Below are 12,297 nucleotides of genomic sequence, written 5' to 3'. Positions count from 1 at the left end.
GCATGCGTGCCTGGGGCAGTGCCTGGCCTCCGAGTCCCCTGGTGTGGCCATCATGCCTGGACTCCATTTGTAGAGACCAATAGTTATTTCCACTGGGTTCCAGCTAACCTGAGGATTGGAGAATGCTGGGAGCAGAGAGAATCCGGTTTGAAACTGACTAATCATGTTTAGTTATGCTAATCTGGTTCCTGCCCTTACTGGGGGCTGGGAGAATCCCAAATGGTGTTCTCACTGGGCACTAAATGCGTTAGTCGTCGTCTCCGCAGTTCTCCAACCCTGCAGAGACCCCAGTGCAATCTGCACATGAGCGTGTGGGGCTGGAAAATCACCCCCAGTTTGTTGGTTCATGTAGTTTTGATCAATGTACAAGTCTGCTGAGGTTGCTATAAATGCAGATGAGGTGGAAGTATCTTATAGTTGCAATACCTCTCCATTTGCTGCCATGTTTGTTTCGAAATTGCTGAATAAACTGATCTGTCATGAATAGGAATTAATGCTTCAAATTCCACTCCAGCATAAATTTGATGAAAGATAACAAAACCTTCGTTTACCTAGAAGTTTTTTTTGTTGTTTAGTCATAGGAAATGTAGCCCTATTTACCACAACACCAGTCTACTGCACCAGCGTTGCATTAATTTTCCACACTAACCATCGTTGTGGGATCTACCTAGATTAGATTGTCAATTTGTGCCAACTTATAAATAGATTAGTGCTACAAGCCCACATCCATTTGGAAATGGGTCGAGACTGGCCAAACCAGTACCACGTGACATTTACAGCAAGGACTTTCATGTGGTTTTAGCTAAATTCAAACCCGCTTCTTGAGATGAAAGAACAATGTGCTACCTCATTCCTAACAGTAGTGTAAATATTAAAAAATACAAAATGCTCTCGACATGCTCAACAGGACTGTCTGCAATTAATGGCTCTTTGTAATAGTTAAATGACATTTACTGCAGGCTAGTGCTTTAAAACTTTGATATTATGTTACATTGCCAAGTAAATGTTTGAGCCTTTACACCTGTTGTTCTATTCATGTGTCAATAGAGAATCCTAATATATATAAACATGTGAATGAAATAATCTTGACCAATAACATTTTTTAAAAATGTAAACTATAATGGATTAATAGTCACCATATCAGTGCAATAGGAGATGAGTTACCTCTTTGAAAGCTTCAGGATTGAGGGCTAGGAATTTTTTTTGTTGGAAAGATGATGTAATTCCATTCCTTCTCATTCACAGCAATTGGCAATCCCTCACAGTGATGAATGGGCTCGTTTTGCTAGGACACTGGTGGAGATCCGAGCTAACCGGGCAGATGCTGAGGAGGAAAATGTTGTTGAATTGGCTGTACAGCTGTAAGACAATATATCTGTACCCACCTTGCCAATCCAATGATGCTAAACTAAGAAATGCCAGTGTAAAGTGCCATTTACGATGAAAAGCTGCTATTATTAGTTTTACCGTTTCACACTTCTAGTATGTTTAACAATATGTAAAGTGTGTTTAAAAGCAACATAGCATTATGAAATTACTGCTCAATTCTGTTGTTAAATGAGTGCCATAAATACTGAAATTGCATAATGCATTCATTGATGCCTTTTAACTAGTTAGTTGTATTTAATGACTAGAAGCCCATAGTTAAGCTTGTAATTCGCATGCATGTATGGCATAGATCTATTAAACCCATTTGACGCCAGATATGATGATGTGCAGATGTCGTGAGCAACATTGAGCCAAGAATTTCAAATGTGGTGTTTTCACATTGGTAATGCACATTATGAATGGTTGTACTATATGAGCATTGCTGTTCCATATTTATTAAACTACTGCATGGAAAATACTAGGAATACTTTAAAATAAACTATCCTAGAACAAGCCTGTATCTCCTTCATTGTCTCTTACCTTTTTATTTTCTTCACTAAAGTCAAGTATTAGAGGCCATGTTGACCCTCATTTAAAGAAATTAATATTTCCCCAAAACATCATGTTCCCAAATGGTATGGTAACCATTCTCATTCAAATGAGTTTTAAAGGTCCATTCCCAAAAACAATTTGCATCTTCTGTTATGAGCTGCATAGTTATACTTGTGTGACATGAAAATGTGCTTAAAATCAATTTTAGCTGGCTTCTATTCAAATGAAACTTGATGTTATGTGGCTGACGCAAGATCTGATTAATTCTTTGGATGCATTTTCTTCCAGACAAAGCTTGCTTTTATACATTAAAAAAACTATACAATACTAAGCAGGTTGCTATTCGTCAGCATTGATGAGACCACATTGCAGTACAGTTTTGGACTTTTTTAAGAAAGGATATAAAAGTGTTAGAAGCAGTGAGAAGATTCATTTGACTGAATCCTTCCCCCCTCTCCACCCCTTCCCCCTTTCCCTCTTCCCCTTTCCCCTCCTTCCACCACTCCCCTCCCCTCCCTCTCTCCTCCTTCCATCATTCCCCTCACCTCCTCTCCCCTCCTCCTCACCCCTCCCCCCCTCCCCTCACACACCCCCTCACATCTCCCCTCTCAACCCCCTTCTCCCTCCCCTTCTCCCTCACTCCCTTCCCCCCCCACACCCTTCCCCCTTTTCTACCCCTTGATCCCTGCCCCTCCTCCCCCCTTTCTCACTCTCGCCCCCTCCTATCATCTCCTTCCCCTACTTTTCCCCCACTCCCACCACTTTCCCCCCACCCTCTCGCCCACCCCTCACCTCATCCCCTTCTCCCCCCTCCTCCTCATCCCTTCCCTTCCCCTTTACTCCTCTCCACCTCCTTAGTTTCCCCCCTCCTCCCCCTTACCCTCTCCTCCGCCTTTCCCTTCCTCCCACGCCCCTTTCTCCTCCCTTCTGTTTTTCCTCATTTTTCTTCTCCCTTTGATCAAAATCAGTAATATTGTGAACAGCTAGGGCCCCAAGTACTGATTACAGCCTGCTGACATGAGAATGGCCCATTTATTCCCACTGTTCTTGGCCTGTTAGCCACTCCACAATCCATGAAAATATGTTGTGTCCTGGTCCATGTGCTTTTGTTTTGCTATTAACCTTCTGTGGTGGACCTTATCAAAAGCATTCTAAAAGTCCATCAATACTCCTTTATTTTGTTAGTAACATTGGGAAATAGTGTTTGAGATTTTTTTGACAATCATAAATCCATGCTGACTATGCCCAAATCATGATTGTAGCTGAATCGTAGTTGGTGCAGCCACTTCTCCTGCCTGAAGTGGAAGTAGAGGTGCTTCACCAAGGTGAAGACCTTGAGTGTAAATGGCTGCTATGAGTTTTCCACATCTTCTGTGACCAACTTCTCCTCCCTGTTACCTCTGCTCCATTACCTTGGCATGTTGAAGCCCAAAAGAACCTAACTGTAATGCTCATGACTGAGAAGAGAATGTAGAATTGAACTGAGCAAAAAACTTCGAGTGAAAGAACTTGTGTGAACTCCTACAAAAACAGTGCACACTACTATCATCTCTATAGCAAAGTCAAAAACACACCAGCTGAAATTTGTACGTCAAGTTCTTTAAATAATGCTGCTGGTGTGGAAGTTCTTTTTGCATCTGAACAGCTGATTGGCTACTTGTATTCAAGGAAGAATGTTAACAGGGCTTGTGAATTCAAAAATGCCAGGCATTGCACCAAATTATTTCAACACTGATGACATCACGATCAGCCCATCCTGCATACTTCCACAAATGCACTGGACAAAAACCATGCCATCACACTTTCTAACGTGGCAATTGATGCAGATTTTGCCAGATGTCACCAGGAGGGAACCCATGCCATTTGTTTCATCTCCCATAACAATGAAATCAGTAACGCTATGAGCCATTTCCAATTCTTCAATCTGATTAGTGCACCTCATTGACCATTGTTTGACTTGATCCCAGCTGCCACTTAAGAGAGCCTTTGAATCTCTTACAGACTATTTTAGAGAGTCTTTGAATGTTCTGCAGACAGCACCTTGCTGGGCAAAAATCTACAGAAAGTTTATGGTCAAATGCAAGTCTAAAGGATGGCCACTCAAGCAAAATTTGGCCTTATTTTTTAAATTAACTTCTATTTTTAAAAATGATTCAGGCCCTTAAATGCTGAGAAGCTTAGATAATAGAAATATATAGCATTTAAACTGGTCTGTGCAGAGAATTAAAATGAATACAAGAATATACTGTTAGGGTCTATTTTGTCAAGTCATATTTGATCAAAACTTTTGTCTGGAGGTTTTGGGATAAGATGTCAGTGTGACTGACTTCTTATGTGTGCAGTAGAAAAATAAAGCTCTGGTAAGTATCCCTTAGGTCCTTAAATTGAATGACACATGCTAGCTGTGAGGATTTTGAAGCAGTCAACAATCCTTGAATAATAATAAATTCTGGAACATGTATGTTGAACTTGGTTACAAGAATGCCAGAAATGCCTGTGGTATTAAAACATTTTGAAAAAGCATGCACAATTTTTGCAAATTTTGTGTGTTTATATATACCTAACTAGCCGTTAAACAAATTTCAAACATAACTGGAATGTTTAAATGATTGCAGTCCATCACAATTTTTACAAATGACTTCAGCAACATCACTTTCAATTCAACAGTGAACATTCCTTCACATTTAATAAATCGAACTGACTGGCTATATTTGATGTTCCAGTGGTTCATTCCAAAGAAATCAAACTGCAAATGTCAATAAAATGCAGGTTTCACAGCTCAATACTGGTCAGGGTCAGAACAATTCTTGCTCAAATACAATCAAATCATTTCTACATTACAATTAAAATTTCAAAATTTCCACTGATTATAATGGATATTTATTTGAAGCATCATAATTTCTGTTGAGCATATGTTAATCCAACACTAAACCAAATAATTCCAATCAACTGTACTCTATATTAAATCAGCAACTGGATCCTTTCAAATAGGTCACTATTTACATCAATATACATAAAAAAACATCCAGAGGTTAAAAGTAAAGTTTTTTTTAATAAATCACAAAACAGAAACAATTCATGTAATCTGCACCAATTAACTAGATTTGCATCAAATCGACAAGTAAAAGCATCTCATGTTGACAGCTGTCAAATAGCTGTTAACTAAAATGTGTTGCCTCATACCTTCACTACCTATTGCCACAAAGTCTTTACATTTTGCTTTGGGATCACAGCATCATGGTGGATTGGATGATGAAAATCGTGGTAGGTAAAGTCCAAATTTGCGTTCAACTCCAGAAAATGTAGAAATGACTAACTTGTAGCCACCAATATAGTCTCCATTATGGCCAGTTAAGCTAAATCTAGCTTGTGGTAGTGAATCCCTTTCATGCTTTCTGCTTAGGAACGAAAAGGTGAAATAAAAGACAACATGTATTAATTAGATGAATATATATTATGAATTCCAAAGTAAATTACAGTTTTAAGCACAGTGCAATCTTTACTCCAAGTACAAGAAACAAATTCAGCAAAGCTGCAAAGTCCTGTATTAAGATGTAACCAATGTTTTATGCTCTCTGCAGAAGCTGTGGTACGTATGAAAGAAGGGAAATCTCACTCACTGAGAACGCAGTTCTGAGATGGTGCTAGAGTTCTTTATGTGCTAGAATGTCAACTTCAAATCGCATAGCAGCCAGGTGATCCATTCAAATGACTAGCTTCAACCTCCCCAATACATTCTAGCTATCATCCAAACCTATCATAGGTTACTGCAAGTGGTTTTCACTTCCACTAACCTATCCTGAATACCATTCAATGTGTTGATCATTCTTTCCTAGGATCAATCATAAACTTCCTTCCACCAATTTGAGTCTATATCCCTTGCTTTAATATCGTGGTGAATCTCAAAGTCGTGCTTCAGATTAAGTTACTTATTGCCACTTTACTTATTATTCATTCATGGGATATGGGCGTCGCTGGCTGGCCAGCATTTATTGCCTATCCCTGGTTGCCCTTGAGGTGGTGGTGGTGAGCTGCCTTCTTGAATCGCTGCAGTCCATGTTCTGTGCGTTGACCCACAATGCTGTTAGGGAGGGAATTCCAAGATTTTGACCCAGCGACTGTGAAGGAATGGTGAAATATTTCCAAGTCAGGATGATGAGTGGCTTGGAGGGGAACTTGCAGGTGGTGGTGTTCCCATGTATCTGCTGCCCTTGTCCTTTGAGATGGAAGTGGTCGTGGGTTTGGAAGGTGCTGTCTAAGGCTCTTCGGTGAATTGCTGCAGTGCATCTTGAAGATAGTACATACTGCTGCTACTGAGCATTGGTGGTGGAGGGATTGAATGTTTGTAGATGTGGTGCCAATCAAGCAGGCTGCTTCGTCCTGGATGGTGTCAAGCTTTGAGTGTTGTTGGAGCTGCACCCACCCAAGCACGTAGGGAGTATTCCATCACATTCCTGACTTATGCATTGTAGATGGTGGATAGGCTTTGGGAAGTCAGGTGGTGAGTTTCCAGTCAATGGTAACCCCAAGGATGTTGACAGTGGGGGGATTCTGTGATGGTAACACTATTGAATGTCAAGGGGCAGTGGTTAGAGTGTCTTATTGTTGATGGCCATTTGTGTGGCGTGAATGTTACTTGCCACTCGTCAGCCCAAGCCTGGATATTGTCCAGATCTTGTTGCATTTGAACATGGACTGTTTCAGTATCTGAGGAGTCGTGAATGGTGCTGAATATTGTGCAATCATCAGCGAACATCCCCACTTCTGATCTTATGATGGAGAGAAGGTCATTGATGAAGCAGCTAAAGATTGTTGGACCTAGGACATTACCCTGAGGGACTTCTGCAGAGATGTCCTGGAGCTGGGATGACTGACCCTCCACAACCACAACCATCTTCCTATGTATCAGGTGTGACTCCAACCAAAAATGTGTTTGCACTCTGATACCCATTGATTCCAGTTTTGCTAGGGCTCCTTGATGCCATACTCGGTCGAATGCGGCCTTGATGTCAAGGGCTGTCACTGTCATCTCACCACTGGAATTCAGATCTTTCATCCATGTTTAAACCAAGGCTATAATGAGGTCAGAAGCTGAGTGATCCTGCCGAAACCCAAACTAGGCATCATTGAGTAGGTTATTGCTGAGCAGGTGCTGCTTGATAGCACTGTTGATGACCCCTTCCATCACTTTACTGATGATCGGGATTGGGCAGTAATTGGCAGGGTTGGACTTGTCCTGCTGTGTGCGCACAGGACATACCTGAACAATTTTCCACATTGTCGGGTAGATGCCAATGTTGTAACTGTACCGGAAGAGTTTGGCTAGGAGAGCGGTAAGTTCTGGAACACAAATCTTCAGTACTATTGCCGGAATGTTATCAGGGCCCATTGCCTTTGCAGTATCCAGTGCCTCCAACCGTTTCTTGATATCACGTGGAGTGAATCGAATTGGCTGAAGCCTGGCATCTGAGATAAAGAACAAAGAACAGTACAGCACAGGAAACAGGCCCTTCGGCCCTCCAAGCCTGTGCCGCTCCTTGGTCCAACTAGACCAATCGTTTGTATCCCTCCATTCCCAGGCTGCTCATGTGACTATCCAGGTAAGTCTTAAACGATGTCAGCGTGCCTGCCTCCACCACCCTACTTGGCAGCGCATTCCAGGCCCCCACCACCCTCTGTGTAAAAAACGTCCCTCTGATGTCTGAGTTATACTTCGCCCCTCTCAGCTTGAGCCCGTGACCCCTCGTGATCGTCACCTCCGACCTGGGAAAAAGCTTCCCACTGTTCACCCTATCTATACCCTTCATAATCTTGTATACCTCTATTAGGTCTCCCCTCATTCTCCGTCTTTCCAAGGAGAACAACCCCAGTCTACCCAATCTCTCCTCATAGCTAAGACCCTCCCTACCAGGCAACATCCTGGTAAACCTTCTCTGCACTCTCTCCAATGCCTCCACGTCCTTCTGGTAGTGTGGCGACCAGAACTCCAAATGTGGCCTAACCAGCGTTCTATACAGCTGCATCATCAGACTCCAGCTTTTATACTCTATACCCCGTCCTATAAAGGCAAGCATACCATATGCCTTCTTCACCACCTTCTCCACCTGTGTTGCCACCTTCAAGGATTTGTGGACTTGCACACCTAGGTCCCTCTGTGTTTCTATACTCCTGATGACTCTGCCATTTATTGTATAACTCCTCCCTACATTATTTCTTCCAAAATGCATCACTTCGCATTTATCCGGATTAAACTCCATCTGCCACCTCTCCGCCCAATTTTTCAGCCTATCTATATCCTGCTGTATTGCCCGACAATGCTCTTCGCTATCCGCAATTCCAGCCATCTTCGTGTCATCCGCAAACTTGCTGATTACACCAGTTACACCTTCTTCCAAATCATTTATATATATCACAAATAGCAGAGGTCCCAGTACAGAGCCCTGCGGAACACCACTGGTCACAGACCTCCAGCCGGAAAAAGACCCTTCGACCACTACCCTCTGTCTCCTATGGCCAAGCCAGTTCTCCACCCATCTAGTCACTTCTCCTAGTATCCCATGAGCCTTAACCTTCTTAACCAACCTGCCATGTGGGACTTTGTCAAATGCCTTACTGAAGTCCATATAGACGACATCCACGGCCCTTCCTTCATCAACCATTTTTGTCACTTCCTCAAAAAACTCCACCAAATTTGTAAGGCATCCCCAGATGCTGGGGACCACTGAAGCAGGCCGAGATGGATCATCCAGTCAGCACTTCTGGCTGAAGATTGCTGCGAATACTTCAGCCTTATCTTTTGCACTGATGTGCTGGGCTCCTCCATCATTGAGGATGGGGAATTTATGGAGCCTTCTCCTCCAGTGAGTTGTTTGCCCACCACCATTCATGACTGGATGTGGCAGGACTGCAGAGCTTATATCTGATCCGTTGGTTGTGGGATCGCTTAGCTCTGTCTGTCACTTGCTGTTTTTTCCATTTGAATGCAAGTAGTCCTGTTTGGTAGCTTCAGCAGGTTTACACCTCATTTTTAGGTATGCCTGTTGCTGCTCCTGGCAGGCCCTTCTGCACTCTCCATTGAACCAGGGTTGATCTCCTGGCTTGGTGGGGATCGATGAGGCACTGTGTGGCACTATCACCGTGCTAAATGGGACAGACTTCAAACCGATCTAGCAACACAAGACTGGGCATCGATAAGGCACAATGTTCGAAGTCTATCCCATTTAGCACGGATATAGTGCCACACAACACGATGGAGGTTATTCTCAACGTGAAGGCAGGACTTCAACTCCACAAGGACTGTGCAGTGGTCACTCTTACCGTTACCATCATGGAAAGATGCATCAGCAGCCGGCAGATTGGTAAGGATGAGGTCAAGTATGTTATTTCCTTCACCACCTGCTGCAGACCCAGTCTTGCCGTTATATCCTTTAGGACCCAACCAGCTCAATCAGTAGTGCTGCTGCCGCGCCACTCTTGGCAGTGGACAATGAAATCCCCCACCCAGAGTACATTTGGCGCCCTTTGGCGGCACGGTAGCACAGTGGTTACCACTGCTGCTTCACAGCTCCAGGGACCTGGGTTCGATTCCCGGCTTGGGTCACTGTCTGTGTGGAGTTTTCACATTCTCCTCGTGTCTGCGTGGGTTTCCTCCGGGTGCTCCGGTTTCCTCCCACAGTCCAAAGATGTGCGGGTTAGGTTGATTGGCTATGCTAAAATTGCCCCTTAGTGTCCTGGGATGCGTAGATTAGAGGGATTAGCGGGTAAAATATGTAGGGATATGGGGGTAGGGCCTGGGTGGGATTGTGGTCGGTGCAGACTCGATGGGCCGAATGGCCTCTTTCTGTACTGTAGGGTTTCTATGATTTCATGATTTCTTTCCACCCTCCATGCTTCCTCCAAGTGTTGTTCAACTTGGAGGAATACTGATTCATCAGTTAAAGGAGGACGGTACATTGTAACCAGTAAGAGGTTTCCTTGCCCATGTTTAATCTGAAGCCATGAGACTTCATGTGGTCCAGACCCAATGTTAAGGACTCCCAGGGCAACTCCCTCCTGACTGTATACCACTGTGCCACCACCTCTGCTGGGTCTGTCCTGATGGTGGGACAGGACATATCCAGGGATGGTCATGATGATGTCTGGGGTGTTATCTGTAAGGTATGATGCTGTGAGAATGACTATGTCAGGCTATTGCTTGACTAGTCTGAGACACAATTTTGGCACTAGCCCCCAGATGTTAGTAAGGAGGGTATTGCAGGGTCGATAGGGCTGTTTGTTTTGCCGTTGTCTTTTCCAGTACCTAGGCCAATGCCAGGTGTCCGTCCAGTTTCATTTCTTTGTTGAGACTTCGTAGCGATTGATACAACTGAGTAGCTTGCTAGGCCATTTCAGAGGGCAGTTGAGAGTCAACCACATTGCCATGGCTCTGGAGTGACATGTAGGCCAGACCGGGTAAGGACAGCAGATTTCCCTCCTTAAAGGACACTAGTGAATCAGATCGGTTTTTTCGACAATCGACAATGATTTCATGGTCATCAGTAGACTCTTAACTCCAGATATTTTTAATTGAATTCAAATTTCCACCAGCTGCCATGGCGTGATTTGAACCCAGATCCCCAGAACATTATCTGGGTTTATGGGTTAATAATTGAGCGATAATACCACTAGGCCATCTTGTATATTATTATTCTGTAATTATCCTTCCAAGTTTCCTCCTTACAAAACTAAAAGTCGTCCAGTTTCTCCATTCATTCCTTGTTACTCAATTGTTTGATGCTGAGGATTTGTGACCTGTCTTAGTCACCCTCTTGATTTGATTGATTCTCTCATGCCTGTAGTCTCTCAACACCCGGTTAAAGTCCAACAGGTTTATTTGGTGGCACGAGCTTTCGGAGCGCTGCTCCTTCATCAGGTGAGTACCAAAAAGTGAACATAGTATTCAAATTATGGGATGATTTGGGCACTGTTGGGTTTGAAAACAGCACAAATGAAATGTAGAAGTTGTTCATTTTACACAACTATTTCTGTACTTTGAAAAGTTTTCCTCTTTTAGACAATGTTAGAAATAGAAATAAAAGTGATTAAGAAAAAGTGATTTTAAGTTGAAATATATATTTGATGAATCTGAAGTTTTGATAGTTTTAAATATGAACTGTTTTTCTTGGAGGGCCGAGGGGCCTGTTTCCTGTGCTGTACTATTCTTTGTTCGCCAGATAATATATACTGGTGAAAAATACACTAATAATTGCTAAATGGGGCAAACTACACAGAGGTTTACTTAAATACAGGTTTATTTGGATTACGGACCTCATAACAAAATTTCAATCTTTAGCTCTCATGAATTATTGGTGAACAAATTTAGGTCACTATTTTTACCCAGAAATTACCTAATATACTCATGGAGAACCTCTCAGATCATACTACTGTATGTTTTTCATTTGAGTCTATTTGATTGGTTATGTAAATCTAATAATGTATAAGCATCTTAGAATTGATGTTTTATGATTTAAAATAAAAATGATAAATTCCCAGAAGTGTGCCAATTCCTACAGAATGGACATGCATTTTGGTTCCTGTCAGGCTTTCCAGAAGGGGGAGGGAGGCACGAGCTGAATATCTTTACAAGGCCACCGGCTGGAATCATCCCAAAATTTGTCACTGTCAATTTCAGGTTGTGTTTCATCTCCAAATTTATTAATTCACTAGCACTCAGTGCACAGAGAATCGGGGGTTTGGGGTGGGGGGGGGGGGGGGGTGGTAAGGGGGAGAGAGGGCTGGCTTGCAGTGTCACTCTGGCAGGGTCCAATGCAGAGATTGGGGCCCCATCTATAAAGGGCACCTCGAGCTGCACAAAAAACAAAATCCCCCCACCCCGGACAAGGTGAACCTCCCACAAGCATTGGAGTGACATCTACCCACCAAGTTGGCATTGCCAGGTTGCCAGAGCAAAGACTGGGCATGTCCCAGCCAGCAGCTGTACTTACCTGTGCATCCCCAGCATGGTTTTGGTTTTTGAAAACCAGTACTGGCGTGATGTCACGCTGACTGGGTGGGAAGATATGTTAAGGGTGGAAGTAGCGGCATCAAACCTGCTAATTATATTATAATCTATGTTAATATATGCTAATCAGGCTAGCACCCTTCCTGGGCATGAACCTGATTGCATCATTGTAGGGGGTTAGGAGAGAACCCAGACTAAAATCTCGCTGGTATAAATCCCATTTTTGGCTTGTTGCAAGATTTAAAGGGCATTACGGGATTTGCACCTGCAACTAGCACGCAACTATCTCTAGCAGCTGAAGTAGAAACAACAGGAATGGAATCTGTTTAACCCGGTTATCTTCAAGTTCAGCTCTCTATAGCTGGCAAGTAATTTGG

General features: G+C 43.1%; 2 protein-coding genes across 3 annotated transcripts in view; one reads left to right on the top strand and one right to left on the bottom strand.

Moving 5' to 3' along the window:
- dync1i1a (dynein cytoplasmic 1 intermediate chain 1a) overlaps positions 1-1,876 on the top strand; it is a 229,551-nt gene extending 227,675 nt beyond the window's left edge. For both annotated transcript variants that reach the window (XM_078227973.1, XM_078227966.1), the window contains one exon: positions 1,246-1,876. In XM_078227973.1, coding sequence (XP_078084099.1) covers positions 1,246-1,365 — 120 coding nt within the window. In that variant the 3' untranslated portion in view covers positions 1,366-1,876. The remainder of the gene's footprint in view (positions 1-1,245) is intronic.
- A 3,279-nt stretch (positions 1,877-5,155) lies between these two features.
- The window catches only part of slc25a13 (solute carrier family 25 member 13), a 237,838-nt gene continuing 230,696 nt past the window's right edge, over positions 5,156-12,297 (bottom strand). Inside the window, exon 18 of the mRNA XM_078229409.1 lies at positions 5,156-5,318. Coding sequence (XP_078085535.1) covers positions 5,156-5,318 — 163 coding nt within the window. The remainder of the gene's footprint in view (positions 5,319-12,297) is intronic.

This window comes from Mustelus asterias, chromosome 2 (assembly GCF_964213995.1).
Source record: "Mustelus asterias chromosome 2, sMusAst1.hap1.1, whole genome shotgun sequence".
NCBI classification, from domain to species: domain Eukaryota; kingdom Metazoa; phylum Chordata; class Chondrichthyes; order Carcharhiniformes; family Triakidae; genus Mustelus; species Mustelus asterias.
This window is presented reverse-complemented; position numbering and strand designations above follow the sequence as displayed.